The sequence below is a fragment of the Penicillium macrosclerotiorum genome (genome assembly GCF_028827735.1).
Source record: "Penicillium macrosclerotiorum strain IBT 26536 chromosome Unknown utg000009l_segment0_segment0, whole genome shotgun sequence".
In the NCBI taxonomy this organism is placed as follows: Eukaryota; Fungi; Ascomycota; class Eurotiomycetes; order Eurotiales; family Aspergillaceae; genus Penicillium; species Penicillium macrosclerotiorum.
The window spans coordinates 844,082-864,236 of NW_026643088.1; the positions used below are offsets into that span (position 1 = coordinate 844,082).

At 51.4% G+C, this 20,155-nt stretch overlaps 9 protein-coding genes across 9 annotated transcripts; 6 read left to right on the plus strand and 3 right to left on the minus strand.

Moving 5' to 3' along the window:
- Nucleotides 1-769: 769 nt before the first annotated feature.
- Nucleotides 770-3,817, plus strand: N7462_009471 (uncharacterized protein; the record flags this gene model as incomplete). Its single annotated transcript, XM_057081185.1, has 1 exon — nucleotides 770-3,817. One exon carries the CDS (start codon nucleotides 770-772, stop codon nucleotides 3,815-3,817), a length of 3,048 nt encoding a protein of 1,015 aa, XP_056930022.1.
- A 308-nt stretch (nucleotides 3,818-4,125) lies between these two features.
- On the plus strand, nucleotides 4,126-5,172 carry N7462_009472 (putative mitochondrial methylglutaconyl-CoA hydratase (Auh); the record flags this gene model as incomplete). The annotated part of the gene is made up of 2 exons (XM_057081186.1): nucleotides 4,126-4,484; nucleotides 4,602-5,172. The coding sequence occupies 2 exons, from the start codon at nucleotides 4,126-4,128 to the stop codon at nucleotides 5,170-5,172; spliced, it is 930 nt and encodes a 309-aa protein (XP_056930023.1).
- A 2,344-nt stretch (nucleotides 5,173-7,516) lies between these two features.
- N7462_009473 (esterase/lipase family protein) lies at nucleotides 7,517-8,711 on the plus strand (the record flags this gene model as incomplete). The annotated part of the gene is made up of 2 exons (XM_057081187.1): nucleotides 7,517-7,819; nucleotides 7,887-8,711. 2 exons carry the CDS (start codon nucleotides 7,517-7,519, stop codon nucleotides 8,709-8,711), a joined length of 1,128 nt encoding a protein of 375 aa, XP_056930024.1.
- Nucleotides 8,712-9,285: 574 nt separating this feature from the next.
- On the plus strand, nucleotides 9,286-12,627 carry N7462_009474 (uncharacterized protein; the record flags this gene model as incomplete). Its single annotated transcript, XM_057081188.1, has 1 exon — nucleotides 9,286-12,627. One exon carries the CDS (start codon nucleotides 9,286-9,288, stop codon nucleotides 12,625-12,627), a length of 3,342 nt encoding a protein of 1,113 aa, XP_056930025.1.
- Nucleotides 12,628-13,783: 1,156 nt separating this feature from the next.
- On the plus strand, nucleotides 13,784-14,945 carry N7462_009475 (uncharacterized protein; the record flags this gene model as incomplete). Its single annotated transcript, XM_057081189.1, has 3 exons — nucleotides 13,784-14,226; nucleotides 14,290-14,829; nucleotides 14,906-14,945. 3 exons carry the CDS (start codon nucleotides 13,784-13,786, stop codon nucleotides 14,943-14,945), a joined length of 1,023 nt encoding a protein of 340 aa, XP_056930026.1.
- A 172-nt stretch (nucleotides 14,946-15,117) lies between these two features.
- N7462_009476 (uncharacterized protein) lies at nucleotides 15,118-16,596 on the minus strand (the record flags this gene model as incomplete). The annotated part of the gene is made up of 1 exon (XM_057081190.1): nucleotides 15,118-16,596. One exon carries the CDS (start codon nucleotides 16,594-16,596, stop codon nucleotides 15,118-15,120), a length of 1,479 nt encoding a protein of 492 aa, XP_056930027.1.
- A 398-nt stretch (nucleotides 16,597-16,994) lies between these two features.
- Nucleotides 16,995-18,119, minus strand: N7462_009477 (J domain-containing protein; the record flags this gene model as incomplete). Its single annotated transcript, XM_057081191.1, has 1 exon — nucleotides 16,995-18,119. One exon carries the CDS (start codon nucleotides 18,117-18,119, stop codon nucleotides 16,995-16,997), a length of 1,125 nt encoding a protein of 374 aa, XP_056930028.1.
- Nucleotides 18,120-18,164: 45 nt separating this feature from the next.
- Nucleotides 18,165-19,136, plus strand: N7462_009478 (putative FHA domain protein SNIP1; the record flags this gene model as incomplete). The annotated part of the gene is made up of 1 exon (XM_057081192.1): nucleotides 18,165-19,136. The coding sequence occupies one exon, from the start codon at nucleotides 18,165-18,167 to the stop codon at nucleotides 19,134-19,136; it is 972 nt and encodes a 323-aa protein (XP_056930029.1).
- Nucleotides 19,137-19,308: 172 nt separating this feature from the next.
- On the minus strand, nucleotides 19,309-19,765 carry N7462_009479 (uncharacterized protein; the record flags this gene model as incomplete). Its single annotated transcript, XM_057081193.1, has 2 exons — nucleotides 19,309-19,511; nucleotides 19,573-19,765. 2 exons carry the CDS (start codon nucleotides 19,763-19,765, stop codon nucleotides 19,309-19,311), a joined length of 396 nt encoding a protein of 131 aa, XP_056930030.1.
- Between the last annotated feature and the right edge of the window lie 390 nt (nucleotides 19,766-20,155).

Below are 20,155 nucleotides of genomic sequence, written 5' to 3' on the forward strand. Positions count from 1 at the left end.
AAAGATCGGAACGACGCGATCAACTGCCAGTGATTTTCGTGTTGATCGGGGTCGAGGGTGGTCCTGGGGTCTGTTCAGAACTGGTGCTTGGGCTGGTCTTGATGCGAGGCCCGAGATAGGATCGAGAAAGGATGAGATCGCGACAAGAAGGACCAAACAAGAAGCGGATTGCTTCTCTACCCCGCAGCGACAGGAAAAGTAAGTGTCAGTTAGAATGCCAGCCCAATAGCTAGTGTTCACTCGGGTAACAATGGACCAGGCCACCACCAGGCAGAGGCGACTATGGACTGACACGGGTTTCGAAGGCGAGGCGGATACCGTTCGTTCGTGAGACGCTCAGAATGCGCGCCATCCCGAAAACCGTAGCCCGTGACGATCACTCACGTGACATGTTTACTGCCGCGTCGGGCGGGCCGGACACTTTTTCTTGCGGTTGCGCTGAGAATCTGCTATTTACATCTGGGCTTTTTGAACTGCGCACTCTAAAGAGCAGGGGACGGAAACTGGAGACTCCTGCTAGAGTGTGCTGCATCAAACCGAAGTCTGCATGACGACATTCATGGATGTCATCGGCTTTCAATCATGGTCAAAGCCTTTCGGGGGTATCTTTTCTAAGAGCGGCGCAGCTCGCTGGCCGCCCGCGCCGCAAGGTACTTTCTAATCGATTCAACCCAAGACTGCTTGACTTAAGAGTCAATGCTAATGGAGGATGTATAATTGCATTTAGGGAATCTCTCATGGTGATCTCCAGCCGGCTACACATCGCGGCATGCTGCGTCATACCCCCGCCGGCTTTCAACGCTCATTCCGTTTCAAAGCTTCTCTTCGTCATCCCGGATCTCTTATGACAGGCTCAATTCCAGCTATTTCCGATGGACTGTCTGTTCAAGATGTCTCGACTCACTTGCCTGACGACAACCGTCCCTCTTCGCCGCCTCACGCCGTAACTGATATTCATCGTCAGAGGGAAAACCAACACCCCGAAAGCTTGATATCGAGACGGCGGTTTAAAAAATATTACGCCCAACCAAAACCTACCCCTTCCGAATATCTGGCTAAGGCCTTGAAACATGCTGGTCATGCTCTTGGATCCGTGGGGTATTCGACGAAAAAACGGGTCGGTCGTTCCAGTTTCGGCCCTGGCCAAGATGCATCCAGAGATGCCCTTCAAACCCTCAACATGCCACGATTAACATACGGAAGACCTCAAAACCACTCCTTTCAAACGACTCTTGCCGAATATATACGTCTTGTGGATCCTATTCTCGCAACCAGCACCGCCAGTGACCAGAGTGGTGAATTGGACAAAATACTTAGCCAGGTCTTTAGAGAAAGCAGTCATCGATTTTTGACGTCCAGGGGATATGATATTGAAGATGTGGTCGCGTGGGCGTGGATTTTGAAAAGCAAAGACACTTGCCAGGCAATTTCCAGGCTGTTCGCGCTCGAGATGGACTATGGAACTCGGTTTGAAGCCAATTATCCTCGTGTCCCGCCTTTCATTGCCCTTTTCCTTTTGAAAGAGGATCATCTGGATGTTCGCTCTTTTCGATTACTGGTCATCTATTCTTTGCACCTTTTGAGTGGCCAACCCCTGCCGCCCTTTGATTATATGGCAAATTATCCAGCGCGAGCTTTGGAACCCCTAGAACATTTTCGGCCACGAATTGATCCCTCTACTGGGGCGCATCTTGTGGCTCGTATGATTCGACATGCGCGGCTAATTTGGCCCCAGGCCTTACCTACATTAGCACGGGCTCTTGCTCGATTCTTGATGGCTACGGATGCAGAGACACAGCCTTCGAGGTTGAGTAAAGATAGGTCCGACCATTTCAAGACAGACAAGCTTAATGCCTGTTTATGGCTCATCTCTCTTCCAACTAAAATTTACCCCTTTCGCTCGACATCTATTCAGCAGCAAGCGCAATTTGAGCTCCTTCGAGCCATGGCCAGTCACAAACCAGTTCTTCCTCTTTCACGCCAAGGCTATCGGGCAGTCGTCGCCGTCCAGGTGGCCCATAAAAAAACCACAGCAGAGCGACAGTCAGCTGAACTGAAGGCTCCTTCATGGCCACCATGGAAGGAAGAAAGAATGGGTATCGATGCCCTTCGTGGTAACGAAGGTGTCTACAGCCGTGCGATGAATGTCCTCTCGCAGATGCGAGAGGCTGGCTATTCCCCTCGTCTCTGGGAGGACATAGCTTCTATCCTAACTGGATGGGACACCGACCGCAGTCCGACCATTCAGACAAGAAGCCTCGTGTCTTGGTCACCGTCAGTGACTCGTGCGCGCCAGAGTAACCCCGACAACATTGCGCTCTGGACTGCGCGAATCCGCGCTACAAGGACTGTCCGTGAAGCTTGGGCCTGCTTTCTATCGTACCAAGATCTTTGTCTTCCTCCAAAGCCTGCCATGTACACTGCGATGGCCGAAAAGCTGATATACCGTCAAAGGGCCATCAAGACCCGGTTTGATGAGACCAGTAATGCTCTCCCAGGTGATGGGCCTGAAGTTCACCCTGAACCGGCGTCAGCACGCGATATCATCTACGTCCATACGGAACCCCCAGTCCTGCGAGAATTCCTCGACCAAATGCTGTCTCATGGGTTTCGATTCTCCGGGAGGTTTCTGGCTTTATTGCTTCGCTCTGCTCCCAACATTCAAACTGGGCTGCGATACCTGCATTGCAGCGACTTAACCGAAGATCAAATCCGAGCTCTCTGCACCGTGCGGAGTCATCCATCTGAATACGATGTCTCGCATCTCACAGCCCTTCAGTCTGTGCCAGATTATATCTTTGCTTCTTTCATCCAGCTGCTATGCGCACGATCAAGTTTCAGAGTTTGGCAAACAGACAGGAGAATGCCCATGGATGATCGCTTTCCTCTTATCGCCGCAACTGACCATTCTCATACCCCTACAGTTCTTCTTCCTGATTTTGAAGACAAACTTCGGCATCGATCCTATCCCAAGGCTCTCTGGCATGCACTTCAACTGACTCGGGCGCGTCAAGCTCCGTGTGCTGCTGCGTGGTCCACCATTTTGAAAACCTTAGGCGATGAGCGCATCAGCAGGAAATGCCCTCCTGGTCAACGATACTTGAACCGCATCCTTGCATGGCATGAGACCCTGATCGCCTTGAGATGGATGAAATCTCAGGGTATTGATCCTACGATGGAGGGATTCTACGGTCTATGCACTACCTTCAGGCAAGCCGTTGATGCAGGGATGAGACATCCCGACAAAGCCGACGAGAGCTTCATGATGATTGAAAAAGCGGCCCGCGGTCCAAATGCCCCCATCAAAATCTGCGGGCAGGATTTCTTCGATGCCATGGTTGAGAATGGTCTCCAAGTTCTGAAGTCGCTATTTGATTCTCTTGTTCTCCCGACTTCGAATACAACGGAGGTGGCCGAGCACAGCGTCTTCTCAGTTGGTAGCCTGGTCGAATCGGAGCTACATGTGCCCTCGGTGTTGCACGTTCCGTCATTTGCGGTGCTCCATAGTTTCGTGCGGGTGCTTGGGACGGTCCTCGATGACGACGGCTTGTTGCATCTGTTGCGATGGATGGGCCGGACCGCTGCTCCCTTGAATGAAGTGTCCGACGAGCTACTGAACGGTGAGAAGATGCGTCGGCAGACCTTGACAGCTATTCGCGTGTTCCTGGAGCGGCGACACATCGCTGATCTCGATGCCGTTCATGACGACCGGGTAGCAGCGGAGAAAGTGCAGGAGGCATACGACATCATCTGCCGGGCACCTGGCTGGGACTGGCCCAGTGACGCGGAGATCGAGGAATATTGCATGGACCAATAATTTGTATAGATAGTGTAACTGTAGCTGTTCGTTTTTGATCGGAAATATGATACCCACCTTCAATCATTAACACCTTCGGCAATCGTCGGCATCGAAAAGCTTTCCCCACACCCGAAGCTCCGAGCACAACCAGCTTCGATCTTCAAACCTCGATCTTCAATTCACCTTGCGTTCACTGGACAACTCCTGGCCCTTCTACGACAGGATAAATACCTGGTCTACAACCCCAGTTTTCCCTTTTCTCTTTTTTCTCGTGATCGAGGTATTTTCTTTTCACCCTTCCCTTAACCCGGGCAATGGCCGCGACCATGTCCCCGCGGCTCGTCCGCCTCACCACCCTTGGCGGACACCTTTCTCGCCCGACAGTACTATCCACCCGGGCGTTTGTCTCACGATACAGCACCAGTGCCGATGAAGAGGACGTCATCAAGACCCAGCAGATCCCAGCTCCGGGCTCCGGGCACGTACGCGTGCTCCAGCTGAACCGACCTAAAGCCCGCAATGCCATTTCACGTCACTTGCTCGAGTCACTCTCCAAGCAAGTGAATTCCATCGCCGCCGAAGGTGGCAACGGGCCCACCAGGGCTCTGGTCCTGGCCAGCAATGTCGATGCGGCCTTCTGCGCCGGCGCCGATTTGAAAGAGCGCGCCAATATGACCCATGCCGAGTAAGATTGCTGGATCTGATCTCCCTCTTCTGCATCTGCCTCTTCCTCTTTTTGCCCCTCTCTCCGTAGTTCCTAGGGGATTTCTCGCTGACCAGTCACTACCACCGCCTCCTTCAGGGTCGAGCAATTCCTCGAAAAGCTCCGTGGCACCTTCAAAGACCTCGCAGCCCTCCAAGTCCCCACCATCTCCGCTATCTCGTCCATGGCCCTCGGCGGCGGCCTCGAGCTCGCCCTCTGTACACACCTCCGTGTCTTCGGCTCCTCCAGCACGGTCGGCCTCCCTGAGACCCGGCTCGCCATCATCCCCGGCGCTGGTGGCACTTACCGCCTGCCCGCGTTGATCGGGCCCACCCGGGCGCGCGACCTGATTTTGACGGGGCGACGGGTGTCCGGACCGGAGGCGTATTTCTTAGGGCTCTGCGATCGCCTAGTCGAGGTGTTGCCGGAGGAGGCTCATCAGGAGGGGGTGGCGCGCGAGAAGGTGCTCCGGGCGAGTATCAAGCTGGCGCTGGACATCTGCGAGGGTGGGCCAATTGCCTTGAAGCAGGCGCTGCTGGCGGTGCAGGGCTCGGCGCTGGGCGAAGTATCGGAGAACCAGGCGTATGAGGGTGTGATCGAAACGGAGGACCGGTACGAGGCGCTGCGGGCGTTTGTAGAGAAGCGCAAGCCTGCGTTTCGGGGCCGGTAGAGAGGTTAATTCTGCGGGCTGCTGAGAGGAGCAAGACTTTGTGACTGAATACGCACGAGTCGATTTTGAAAGATACTCAAATTATGCCGTTTGTTTGGGCCCTACATAACTATACTATTCACTTTTCCAAAAGTTTAATGATCCTCAACCTCCTTGTAGCTTTATTCTACGAAGCTTCCCGATTAAATTCCCTATTGTATCCATAGTACGATAATTATATATAGGCGACAAGAGACAGCCTCTTGCTAGACTTGCGGGTTCGTGTGCCACATGTACTCGGTGAACGTCGGGGAGATGAGGATGCCCGGTTGCCCGGTTGCCCTGCTAAAGCCAGGCTGCAACGACGCCCGAGCACTCGGGCGTCGGCTGGATTAGCTAGCAGGCGGAGCAGGGCGAAGAGTGTTGCGATGGTTGGCGGACCGAGAAACATGAGGTCCCAGACCTCAAAGAGTAGAAATTGTGCTGCCACTTTTTAGCATAGAGTACGAAGAAACTTTCAGCCGCGTACATCTGCCATATGTAGCGATACCTTGTGGGAGCGAGGCTGTGTGGCACTGCAAGCACACTCCACGCAACCCGGGCGGATGCGAGTCACCGTCCAGGATATGCTGGCCGCCAAGAAGAGATTTTTATGACAAAAAAGGGCGGGTCAAGGCAGGAGATAAGCACAATTAATGAGTCTTCGTAGCCGACGAAAGGGCGTCGTGCCATGAATCCTAGTTGAGCGATGCATCACGCTCTATTGTAGTAGTTTCCTATGCGAGATCTTGAGGCGACTGTTCAAGGTTTGTGGACCGATAAATTTCGGACCCACTGTACTTACAGCCCGGGTGGTCTAGTGGTATGATTCGCGCTTAGGGTTACACCCCAAGCATATTTGCGCGAGGTCCCGCGTTCGATCCGCGGCTCGGGCCTGTCGTTTTTTGTTTTTCTCAGTGTATCCAAGTTTTCTGTTCGCGAGGTATACGAAAAGTATAATATAGGCAGACAATTTTTCGGTCGGATAGAGTTTTTTTGTATTTTTTTTTTCTTTGGGTAAATTCAATGACCGCCCATGTCGAGAAGCGGCCTATGGCGTTCCGGGCTTCAAGAAGTGTAACGGGGTTGATCAGTAAAAGATTGCACTACGATGATACCATAAGTTTTCGCCCCCAATATCAATCGCCCGGGTGGTCTAGTGGTATGATTCGCGCTTAGGGTTACACCCCAAGCACAATTGCGCGAGGTCCCGCGTTCGATCCGCGGCTCGGGCCTTTGTTTTCTTTTTTTGTTTTGGTTTCTCTTACCATCTATTTTACTCTGGGTTGAAGGGTAGTGTGGCATATATGTAACATCTTTATTGAGATTCTAGAGCAAGCTCTTTCCCTCCCTTTGGATGCATCGACTTGCTCCCTTGGTTCCGCAAGGCACCGACTCCCAAATCGGATGCGCTGGTAGGTTCAAAGTGTTTCAATGTTGGTTCTGATGAGTCACAACTAGGCGACAATATTCTAGGGACTTTGATATCTTGATATTCTGATATTCTGATCTTCTGATCTCTCCGATCTCTCCGATCTTAGTCGCGCCGCCACCCTGCCCAACCCCTCACTATGTAGACCGGGATCTCACCTCCTTCGCCCAGGGAGAAGCGGGTCCCGGGCAAATCGTGGACCCTGGGTTCCTGCATGCTTTGCCCGTCTGAGTGGCGCAGATCCCTGGCTTCAGATCAGTTGGCCCCCAGACGAATCGGGACTCCACAGTCGATGGGATCTAAGAGTTGACTGTTTGTACTCTTCTTCCCCAGTCAGCTGTCTGTACTGCTGGAAATTTCCTTTGTACTCGGCCAACCCGCCCCGCAGGTCCTCAGATACGTATCTATATCGTAACATAGAACCGCTTTGATAGCGCTACTTCCTCCGGTCATACCAACGTCTCGGAATAGGAGTACCACTGTAACATCTACCTTGATTTCGCTCCTAGTTTTCTTGCGATCACCGTCTTCTGGTCTGATGGTTGGAAGGTCATCTATGACAGGGTGCCCAACAACTGCCGTCACCGGCGAGGTATCCCGGATGTACTCCATGCGCCCTTCGCCCGCAGGACTTGGGACGCCAGGTACCCCCGAGTTACCCAGGGAATCTGCAGGGCGGCAGGCTCCACCCAGTCATCTGAAAGGGTCAGGGGAACAACCCCAAACAACCAAGCTCGACTGACTCGACTCACTCGACTGATCCGATCAGCAGCCAAGCCTACCTTTATAAATGCTCCCCCCGCTTCTGCTGCTGGGTTATTCTTCTATAATTCGCCTTTGGGGCTCGACATGGCTTGGTGATACCCTTTTCATCTTTGATCCTCCTGACACCTTATGTCCGACCCCCGCCCCGTTAAGGCCTTTGGCCTGACGCAGGTGTACGTCCCCCGCGGAGACCCCACGGTGGATATCGTCTTCGTTCACGGCCTCAACGGTCACCCCCGAGACTCGTGGACGAGCAAGTCGGGCTGTTTCTGGCCCGTTGATCTGCTGCCAGATGTATTGGCCCCGTTGCGCCCGCGCATCTTGACGTATGGCTATAATGCGAACGTCACGGCCTTCACAGACGGCGCATCGCGCGATTCCATCGTCAGCCATGCGGAGACGCTGGCGTCCAGTTTGGCAGCTAATCGCAATGTATGTCCCCTCTCAACCTTAACTTTTCGTTGGACAATCCGTCTTAAGTAGAACCCGGCCCCAATAGCTCCGAAGCTGCTCCGATCGCCCCATCATCTTCGTCTGCCATTCCCTCGGCGGTCTGGTCGTCAAACGCGCCCTGATATATTCCCGAAGTCTCTCAAATGAGAAAACAGAACATCTCCGCTCCGTCTACGTCTCAACATTTGGCATCCTATTCCTCGGCACTCCCCACAACGGCTCCGACATTGCCAAATGGGGCCTGTTGTTACACAACATCTGCAGCGCCGTTCTGCCCAAGAAATTTATGGAGTCGTCGCCGCAGCTAGTCAAGGCCCTGCGCACCAATAACGAGACACTCCAGCACATCAACAGCTTATTCGCCGATGTCATGAGTCGTTTTCATATTTACTTCTTCCACGAGACCCGCTCAACCGACGTCCGTGGAACACGGGAGGTCATCGTTGATGAGGCGTCTGCCGCTCCCTACTTCGAGGGGGTGGAGCGAATGGGCATCGAAGCGGACCACAGCCATATGTGTAAATTTGAGGATGAAAATTCTCCCGGCTATGAGGTCGTCGCCGAGGCTCTTCTACGTTACTCACGTCTAGCTCCGTCACTGATTTCCGATCGCTGGGTTGAAGAGAGGAAGACCCGAACTTTGGAAAAGAAGGCCAAGGCTCGAGAAATCTACGACGGTAGGCCATACCTCTCCCAGGCGCCAGGCGTCTCAGTCTCGTCATCATCGACGCTGACAAGTATCACAGGATCCGATGATCCGGCTGGTCGAAGCTTGCCGGATCTTAACACTGGTAGGGCATTGCTTTCCCTTCCTTCACCGGAAGAGTCGGTTACTCTGAGAGATTATGAGATCGAGGAGCCTCCTGTGTGATGACACTACTTTCTTCTATGCTGGCGATGATACATGATTTTTATTAGCTCTCTATTTTCTTTTCTTTTTTTTTCATTGAGATATTGAACACACTCCTTCCTCTCTTCGCTATCTCTACCATCAAGCTGCAGAGTCTTGCTTCGATTCGTGGATGCGCCAAAACGTTCTCAAACTGCGCCTTCGTGTACCTAGTCTGTGCTCCATTCTAGGGTGGCTCCCGTCCTCTTCTCTCAGATTGGCTGGTATCTTTCGATGTGACCTTGAGACTTCACCGTGTGGCTTCTTTCCCTAACTTCTACCCACCTTCTCTCTCTTCTCTTTGATTCATCTTTTTACACAATACGATATGCTTTTCTATCCAATCTAGTCAGACAAATGCTGACTCTTTCTTTCTCCTCTTGATAGGTCAATCTGTACCCACTTTGCCCCCGGCACCTGCAACGGAGGGCCGCAACTCCCCCTGTGTCAGATATGAACCATAGTGGTATTCTGGCATTGTCTCACTACTCACACAACAACCCGCCGCTCTTCGTTGCGCCCCCCGGGATTCCACCCTAATGCAACTTTCTTTGGTATGCAGAAGGAGCTAGAAGTCCTTCACAACCGCTTGTTTAAAGCAAAAGCGCGTGTGGATCGGGCTATGGCCGTTTTAATAGCAGGTGTACCTGGATCGGGGAAGACGCATCTAGCGCGCCAATATGTATTCGCCCAACGCGAGTGCTATCCCGGAGGAATATTCTGGATCGATACCAAATCCCGCGAGTCCGCTTATAAATGTTTCTGGGAAATCGCCCAGGCTGCGACACTAATAGACCGCAAAGAAGCCGAGGACCCCGAATACCAAGAGTCTCGGACATATGTGAATGCTGTGCGCAACTGGCTGCAGTCACGCAGCGAATGGCTGTTGGTGTTTGATGGCATTACATTCGACCATGATGACGATATCAATGAATTCCGACCCTTTCTACCATGGAATAAACGGTGCAGTATCATTTATACTTCGATTGATGCCACGCTTCGGAAAAAGCAGCGTCTTTTTGAGCCCTATTGTCTGTCGATACCTCGTCTCAAAGTGGAAGATGCTTGCAAACTTCTCTATAAAGATCTAGGCATTAAGAAGCCTACACCAGAACAAACTGCCAAGGCGAAAGAGATTGTCCAACACTACGAGTGCTTGCCACTGGCTATTCACGCTATCGGTCACCGTCTTAATGCAACAGGAAAACCGATTGAGAAATATCGAGTCAGGCACCAGGTGACCGATAAAAAGCTTGCGGAGCCGTTTCTGAGCATCATGAACGACCTGTTTCGCCTGCAACAACGAGAGGCTCTTAATTTGGTCAATTTACTCTCGTTTCTCGGTCATCACATTCCTGTGGGACTTCTGAACTTCGGACGGAGTGCTATGTCCGCTTCTAATGCGGAGATTTTGACTAGTGCGCAGACTGGTGAGGACCCCGACCTAGATACTACATTAGGAATCCTCATCCATTATGGCTTGGTTGAGCGAACTTCGGATGCTGATGCACTTTTTCATCAAAATTGGTCTCCGAATCAATCGATGGATGAGAAGCCAGCGGATGCGAAGTTACCTCCAGAATTGTCAGAGTCATTGACGGAAAGCAGCCAGGAGGGTTTCTTCTCTATTTATCGAGGAAATCTGGCAGTCGACGTGGTCAAGATCCACAGTGTCGTGCAAGGCTTCTGCCGTGACGAGCTTCGAATCAAGGATGAAGAATACAAGGACGTTGCTCGGAAAGATGATCCCGGATTCTTCGACTCGTGGCTCATCCTCGCTACCCATTTTTTATGCAAATCATACGAGACTGCGAAGGAAAAGATGGCTCACTATCATGACTATGGAATTGTTCGTGATTATCGCGAATACGAGACCCATGCGTCTCGGCTGGCGGAGTTTTTCCCCAAGAAGCCATCGATAGGCAATCACCCACCGGTAATTCGAGAGGCGCGAGAGAGCCTCCGACAATTGATGAAGAGCATCAGCAATGAGATTGACCGCATGTCGCCCAGTTCTTCGATGGAAGGTGCCCGAAACCAAAAGTCCGTTTTTGACCGGTCCAGTAGCTCTTCTTCCTCGTTCCCGGATTCATCGGCAGATGAAGGTGGCCTATCACGCCAGTCAACCTGGGCTTGGACGGAATCAGGTTCAATGCGAGCGGAATCCCCAGAGGAAATCGTTGCTCCGCCTCGGTTTCGATTGGAGTTGTTTCCACCTCATATCTTTCGACAAGCTGGCTCCGAGTCTGAAGATGGCTATGAAACAGACGGTGAAGGAAAGGAAGCGCCTGGGATTTCTCCTGCACATTCGCAAATGAGCCAGGCTACTGAGAAACCGAAGCAGTCCCCAGCTTCGTTGAGCCCACCGGTTCTGTCCGATGAGCAGGAGGATTGGCAGGTTGTTGATCGTCACTCAAGATTACGTACAAGGCAAAGGCAACCTCGAAAGCGAACAAGAGGACCGTGGCGGTTCCAAAGTGCAAACCCTTTAACTCCTCTTGTCAAAATCTCGCCGATTCAAGGAAAAGGCTCGTCCAGTCGTGTGTCCTCAGAAGAAGGAAGCAGCTCTACGATTTTAGCTTCGGAGGCCGAGAGAGCCCTGGCGGCAGTTCGAAGGTCAAGCAATAGCCACACAGAAAACACAAGGCCATTTTCAGCTACCACGCCGTCCAGCAAAGAGAATGTACCAAGCTACGCAAGTGTTGCCGCCAGACGTATGCTCAAGACCTCTGAATTCATTCCACGTCCGGCTTCTATGCCTATGCCTAGCGTATCGGACCAAGCATCTAAGCTGCAAATAAAGGCTTCTACGGAGTCACTTGATAGCCAGGCAGGTCCTCTTTTTGCATCTCCATTATCGCATGAGGTGATGTCCCACGAGATACTAGCTGGGTCTACCTATAGCGACCCTGGGCGAGACTATCTTGCTCAGTCTCTCGGCGCATTGGACCTGCATACGGCCCCTGTATCTCAGATCCATTCGCGCCGCCCGTCACTACAAGCAAACTTTGGTCCTACTCGAGACCTTTCTGCTAGTACTCCATCGATGCTCCCATTCGCAGTTCCTATTCGAGATCTATCTGCAAGCACACCCTCTCTTCTAGCCTACACCCCTCCAGTGCCACTGCCGTATGATGAGGACATCACAATTACGATACCTCGACACAGACGATACTCTCAAAAACCTCCAGGTCCTGCCTTCAACTCTCCCATGGCTCCCAAACCCGCTGCGGTTGCCCACCCATCCGCCATCATGCCAGGCGCCATTTCGCTTTCCCTAGCTCCATCGGATTCAACCATTGTTCCGGCGCCTGAAAGACCTGGTAATGAAGCTCTTTCACGCGGCTCCTCTAGCTTCTCGCATCAATCTTGGGCTACAGAGCCCGTTCGTTATCCACCGCGCTTCTCTCCAACCCCAAGCTTCCAGCAACCAAGCGACATCACCCGCAGTCCTACCCCAATGATATCATCGCAGCAAATTCTCGCCGGTACCGGTGGCTGGGCTGCCGAACCCAACTTCCCTGGAAGCGCGATTCAGTCTGACTTACCATACCCAGTATCGTCGCCAGCCCACCCACGCCTCGGATCGGTGGACGAACGACTTAGTAGCATGGACCTAGCGTGGGATCCAGCCATTGAGCCTGCTCAACTTCTCCATTTCGGCACCCACCGCGTTGACGTGCGAGATGCACGCCAGCGCCTCCACGAAGCCGCCCGCCTTCAGACTCCACGCCACGTCCCCACGTATCACCTTTACCACCCGAACCTATCGGGGCCTCTGATCCAGGAAGGCAGACATGTATATGCCCCGGCTCCGGCGCTGGAAAGCTACGGGACCCGCGCGCGGAGCGGCAGTTCGCCGCCGCGGCCGAATGATGGCTCAGGAGTGCAGTTCTGACGCTAAATGTTCTCAATGACGCCTGGCCACCTATCCGATCTTGATTATGAAAAGTCGTTGGCTAGTATCACCTCAATTCCGCCCTTGATCCCAAGAGATCTCATCAACCGTCCCGTCTATCAACCTGAATGACGTGCAATTAGACAGATATAGATACTGTCAATCCTTGAAAGACAAGGGATATGATCGCAATAAACTGCCAAAGCTCTTATGATACCCTATTTTCTTCCCTGTCAACGGGACTTTTCTGCCGGATTTTCTTTCCTATCGGAAACGCAGGTTTTTTTTTTTTTTTTTTAAAAAAAAAAAACTCTGCCTCTTATTTTTACTAATCGCATTTGTGGGTTTTTGCATTTGCATATATGCGGATTGAGGGAGATTACAATAATCCAGGTCTCTTGCTCAATGTGTTTCTTCGTTTATTCTGATCTTGCTTCATGCCTTTTTTTTTCTTCCGCATTCACTGGTTCGGGGACACGATGCTATGGCATATGGTTTTATGCTTTGAGCAATGAAGGTTTTGATTTTGCTTTTCAACGTTGTTTTCGTTTTATCTGTGCCTTGCATTTTTACGATAAAACCCTAGAATGGTGGTGGGTGCATGAGTTGTGACTGAGCTTGGGGAGCATGGATCGGTGTTTATTTTGTTGCATCCATACATACCACTGGATATTTATGTCTGACAACTTCTGACATTCCATTACTGCTCTATGTAAATGGTATCCTAGGAGTTTCATATTGAGACTGAGGTTTCCAAATCAAAAGATATCCCGACCACTTCTGAAAAATGATTTCGATACTGTTTGTTCTAAGCGGCTCCACATTTTTGATTCAGCCGTGGTCTTGATCGTGCTTTTCACTAGGGTTCACTTTCATGTGTAGAAAAGGAGCTACACTCAGAGCGAAAATGGAAAAAATAAAAGCTTTTATGGGGGCCGTTCAGACTACTGTACTCTTGAAGAATGATGCGCAGTCGGGAAACCAAATGGGTATAGCGTACAAGTCAGCATTGCCTGAATCTGCCAGGGGAAGAGATTTACGATGTACTTAAATACTAATCAATATTCTCCATCAGACAAGTATTCGCCTCTCATATTTTTCCTGCTTTCCAAAATCTTTTTCCTACTCCAATTGCTTTTTTTCCCTGATATTCAAGATGTCTCTCCCCTTACGAGCTGTGGGCCGTGATGGCCCGCAAGCGTCTGCTATTGGTCTGGGGTTCGGAAGTTTGAGCGGATCCTATGGTGCACCCGGTAGTCTTGATGAAAGAATCACCCTTCTAGACCATGCACATGCTACAGGACTCCGGTTTTGGGATCTAGCAGATATTTACGGGGATAGTGAGGATGTCGTGGGGGAATGGATCAAGCGATCTGGGAAGCGAGAGGACGTATTTCTTACTACTAAGTTTGGACTTCAGCACCGCCTAGATGGGAAACCAGGATGGGTTTTTCGGTCCGATCCCGAATATGTCAGGGTTGCTTGTGAAAAGAGTCTGCAAAGGCTGGGGGTCGACAGCATTGATCTCTACTATTGCCATCGAGTAGATGGGGTGACGCCCATTGAAAAAACGATAGAAGCTATGGTGGAACTCAAGAAGTAAGTCCGAAAGGCCTTGAATGAACATATTGAAGGATTTTCTGATCTTGTTATGTTATTTAGCCAGGGCAAGATTCGGAACATCGGCCTGTCCGAAGTCTCAGCCAACACGCTGCGCCGCGCGCATGCTGTCCACCCTATCGCGGCCCTACAGATGGAATATAGCCTTTTCACTCTCGACATCGAATCTTCAACATCGGAAATTCTAACCACATGCCACGAGCTGGGCATTACCATTGTGGCCTTTAGCCCTATTGGACGTGGTATTCTGAGCGGTCAATTTCAGTCTCAGGGAGACATTCCCGAGAACGACCTTCGCCGCTTTTTGCCCAAGTATTCAGAGAAGAACTTCCCCGAGATCTTGAAGCTAGTGCAAGGGTTAAGAGAGGTAGCTAAGGCGCATGAGGCCACTCCGGCACAAATTGCTCTTGCCTGGCTATTAGCGCAAGGGCTAAATTTTATCCCCATCCCCGGCACGAAATCGGCTGCGAAAATGGACGAGAACGCGGCTGCTGCGGGGCTTCAGTTGAGCGAGGAAGAGGTGCAATGGATTCATGGCCTGGCGAAGCAAGCTGAAATTGAAGGCCTTCGATATCCTGCTGCGTGAGTTTCTTTTATGCTGCCTTCTTATTTATAGATTCTCTTTTCTGAATGCCTTCAACCGCTAATCAATGTGTAGAACGATGGCAATTCTCTGTACAGATACCCCGCCACTGTAGGTCTATAGCGAAGGGATGTATACAGAGGCAAAAATATGTGCAAGTCGTAAGAGGATCAATTGATCCTTCATTTCCATGACGTATTTACATATCAATGCAAAATCAAACGCTCAATCTTACTTCCATGTATAATGTACTGATGATCAAACTTGCCTATCACCACAATCTGTCTTCATAATCGTGCTCTTGTGCGCCACTCATTTTGCAGCTTATCTTCCTCATGTTGTCGCCAGGCCATGCTTTTTCGCATTCGAGCATCAACTTTCTCGTCGTCCAGTTTGCACGCTTTCTCGAGGGGAATCTCGCGTATCGACCGCAATTGGAACCCAACATAGGTCAAATTCCCGGTCGGTGTAACACGGCCAGCTGCAGCATCGCGACAGAAGCCTGAAAAACCTTCCCAGAACCGCCGCCCAGTGGGGGTATCCATCATGAGAATACCATGGCAGTGCGGCATTCCCTCAAACTGTTCTGTGACAACAGCCACGCCAGCTTGGTGCAGTCGACGTGCCATGATTAGGTCTTCATCGGCAAGACACTCTTCACCAAATGAGATGAACACGGGCGGGGCATCTTTCCAAAGGTCTGGTTTTGCTGCAAGTGGAGATGCAAGTGGATGAAGCGCCATATTTGCATACGTATACAGATCTGCACGCGGCGGCGAAAGAGGCCATACATTGTCAGGCGGATATGGCAGTGGGGTAAATGGTGCCGGTTCCTCTGGACCCTCCGATTCTTCGGCTCCCAAACCAATATAGTCGAATTTTCCGTTATGGATGATGGACGGCAAGGATCGGATAAGATCACACCACGGTGACATAGTGGTTACTCCGGCGGGCAGCTCAATATCTACGTCCTTGCCGTGAAAGCGAATGGATCGCGAGGCACGTTTCAGAGTGAGCAGTGTCTGCAGTAGTACGAGAGACAAATTACCCCCTGCCGAGTCACCAGCGATGACGATCTTGTTTGCTGGAACGGGCTCATGTAAGGCTCCTGGAGGGGGGTGAATCAGGGAGAGATAGGCTGTCAAAGCGTCCACCAGTGCCGCAGGGAATGGGTTCTGTGGCGCAAGACGATAGCGCACTGACAGAATGGGGGATCCTGTTAGGCGAGAGAGATGTGCCACAGGTACACGATGTGTGCATGGATCCATTAAGAAATATGCACCGCCGTGGAAATAGAGAATCGTCATATCAGATGGAGACTCCTTTCGCAGCTCGCGGTATTTCTCGGCCTCGGAAATGTCGGGAGGAGGTGTGTATTTGCCAACCTCCTTACGATATCCCGTCCATTCGGCCTCCACAGCGGCTATGGCGGGAACATCGTACGTCTCGTCACCGGTCTTGAGATCTTCAATGGCACGGAGCACCGCATCGCGAACATCAAACTCGGGTTGGGGAAGGGTGACTTTGGACACCCACATAGGACCCTTGATTCCGGGGTCACGCATGCTTTCCTTTTGCACCTTGGTGATGGGCCGGCTAAAGGTCAGGAATGAACGAATAATAGTGACCGTCATCTCAGTCCGTAAATCTTGCTTCCCCGTCACCGGGGACATCTGAGCGGCATGCAGAAGGAGGGTCTTCAAGATCAGTGGGGCCCGGACCAAAAGCTCCTTCACGAGATTAATGGTTCGTTTGACCGAACCCATATTGGAGGTGAGAGAGTGGTTTGGAGCCGCTGCTCCTGGAATGTTGATTTCTGAAGAAGATGGGTCCGAAAGTGATCTAGAAACCGGATGCCCCCACCCCCGTTGGTGGCGTCAGAGAGCCGAGGCCCGCGAGTGAGGACCCACTTCCAAGGGTTTCCCACATGTTTGTAGTTTTTGAAACAAACTAGTACATACGACAATTGAATACTTCAAGGGCATATATAGATTGTCAATAAAGCTTGATTTGAAGTGATAGGGAGATCAATATAGAAAATATAGATTTTTATGAAATCTGTTCAGAAAAGATGTTTTTTCCACATTTATGTAGAAAGAGGCCAGCCTTTCTGTCAATCAGAACGCTATGCAATCATAATACAATCCTTATATTCGAGCCCCGATCACAGATCTGGTCCAATATCCTTCGGTTTCTCTGCATCGACCTTACGTGCAGCTGTCGCGCTCTCTGTTTCACAGTGGCGTTCTTGTGAAACCTCTACATTAGCCGACTGGCGGCGAGGATGGAGCTCCCTTTGATAGACGGGCTGTTCATCATCCTTGAGACCTGATCCAGTCGGGTCTCTGCGAATCAAAAAGCTCTGCACTCGGGCATCATTTGAGGGCATCTGGGCCACGGTATGTTGCCGGCGGCCAGTCAAGAACCGCATCGAGTCTTCACTAACTTCGCGTAGGCGCTGCTCATATCCACTGTTTAGTTGACCAATCCATGAAGCCTGAACAGCACCGCCGAAGAAGACCAATAGGATCACAAGTCGTATGAAAGTACGGTGGTCAACCACGTTCTGCTGTTTCCCCTGGTGACGGTTATTCCATCGCTCCCAGTCCTCCCAGGTGGCATTTGCGTATATAGTTGGTCCATAAGGGCCCCATTCCGCGGTTGCGTCGTAAACAGTAGTGTATCGCTTCGGGCTGTGGTTCCATCCGGCACCAGATAAGTCGTAAGCCGCTCGCTTGGTAGGGTCCGAGAGAATCTCATGCGCAGCCACTACAATATGGTAACGCTGAAGGCGGACTTCTGGGGTGATGTTTTGACAGAGAGGATGTTCATTGCAAGGCCGATCTGGGTGGTAGATCTTCACAAGGTCATAGTACCGAGTCTTGGAATATGGGGCATTCCGGTTCAAGTTCAAGACATCGTAGGGCGTGAAGGAAGTGCCGGAAGGCCATTGATATCCATATTCCGGATGATGCGATGTCGTCGTGGCATAACTTTTGTTCCAGCGAGGTGCTGGTATATATCCTGGGAGGTGGGTGTTAGGACGAGGATGTGGCGAAATTAGGCTTGACAAGCTTAGCAGCTGGATGCCGCTGTAGCCAAACAAGGTGTGTCTCTTAAGCATGACCGCATGGCTTTCCGACGAGAGCAGGGTCAAGTCCCGAGTGCTCTCTGGTGTGAATGGTTCAAGTGGAGAAGGGCAAAAGCTCCCCTCAATGCTTTGATGTGCCGGCCGCGGAGGTGCGTCACGTGCCCATCGAAGCTTGGTGGGTTTCAGGCGAAGCTTCATTGATTCCCTTCTACCAACGTTTGGCTTTACTGCGACTTCGCTGAAATGACTGATTTGCGCGAAGACAACGGGGAAAGCGATCGGCAATCCCCGTCTAATTCCCTAGGTCGCGGTGAGCGACGCAGCACACGAGATACACGGGACGACTACCATTCTAGTTCGCGGCGGAGGGATAGAGAATACCGAAGCTCTCGCCGTGACAGTCCCCGCCGCCGATCCTCACGCAGCCCACTAAGGAAAGAAAGCGCGTCGGGTGATCGTGACAGACATCGTCGACAACGCAGGGAGAGGTCTACGGATTCAGCAGACGAGGATCGCCGGCGACACAGGCACCGAAGCCATCGACACCGCAACGACCGTGATCGGGATGGGGAACGCTCTTCTCGAAGAAATCGCAGTCCACGACCACGGTCGCGCTCGCCGAGGAGGTCGCGTACGCCACCCAAATCCATGAAACGAAGTGGTCCACTTCCTTCTCAGTCGGATGCATTTTCTGGCGAGGTTGCGCAGTCCTCCGATATTCCTCTGCCCGAGAAGCAGAAGCCCAATTTCAGCAATACAGGCAGACTGGCAGCGGAAAGCAACACTGTTCAAATTGAAGGTGGCGAGGGAATCGTTCTGAAATATCACGAGCCCCCCGAGGCTCGTAAACCTCCCGCAAAGGAGCCCTGGCGGTTATATGTTTTCAAGGGAGAAGATCTACTGGAGGTGGTTGAGCTTAGTGGACGCAGCTGCTGGCTGATTGGCCGGGAGCGATTGGTAGTGGACTTCCCCCTCGAACACCCCAGCTGCTCGAAGCAACATGCTGCGCTCCAATTTCGTTATGTCGAAAAGCGGAATGAATATGGTGATCGCATTGGCAAGGTCAAGCCATATTTAATTGACCTTGAGAGTGCGAATGGGTCCAGTGTCAACGGGGACGCTGTTCCGGCAGGCCGCTACGTGGAAATTATGGACAAGGACGTTCTTAAGTTCGGATTGAGCACTCGTGAATATGTTCTCATGCTACCGAACTGAATGTTTTACCCCGATGAATACAGCAAAGAGGCTTTGGTTCTGCTCTTGTTATAGCGACAAAGAAAGCGTCAAGCTTTGACATTTGATTTACAATATCATACAATTCTTCGAAGCAGAAAGACAAGAGATGAGAGTGTGTGAATCTCTCGGAATCACAAACAACGGGAAGTTTTCAACCAACATGTGTACGCTTAGCCTCCTTGGCCTTGCCTGACATCTCTTCCATTTTCCCTTTCACCTTCCCGGCAGCATGTTCTGCTTCGCCCTTGCTCTTGCCCGCATATTCGGCAGCATCTCCCTTCATCGACTGCGCCTTAGACTTGGCCTCGGCACTCGTGCTGCCGAAGACATCCTTGAGTTTGTGACCAACCTCCTCTAGATGGAAGACAGCTGTCAACCTAAATTGCATTTGCAGAAGCAGAAGAAGAAAACGTACCACCCTTATTGATACCCTTGACTGCGGCATCGGAAACGACCCGATCGGCTTTCTTCAGCGTATCCTTAGTTGCGTCGACCGGCCCTTTCTCATTTTTGGCTGTGGATGAAATGGATCGAATAGCCAGGATTCGGGGCTTGGGGCATGTTGCCACGCGAGATCTCACAACCGGCACAAGGCGTATGGCTGACATGGTGGGTGGTAAATACTTGGCCTGTTGTGCAGGAGATAGTGGTTGAGTCTAGATGAAAATCAAATATGGTCAATGCTAGCGGATTCATTCAAAGAATTGACTGTGATCTATATTTGCCGCCCTATCGTCCTTTTATATTGATTAGTTGGATATACTTTGGACCAGTGCTGGCCAAGTTGACGTCATCGGCATCGCATTTCTTACGTCGTTACGCGGTCACAGCTCCCGATCCGACCACCAATCTCTGGGTTGCCCATTCCAAATCCCTGCTTTTGAGCCCTACGCTCTAGCTTAGAATACTGGAGCAGAAAAACGCCACGGCCTGGCCCGGTTTCCATGTTTTTGGGGGTCAATGGCCAGGCTGAATAAATCAAATTTAATGTGAAAGAT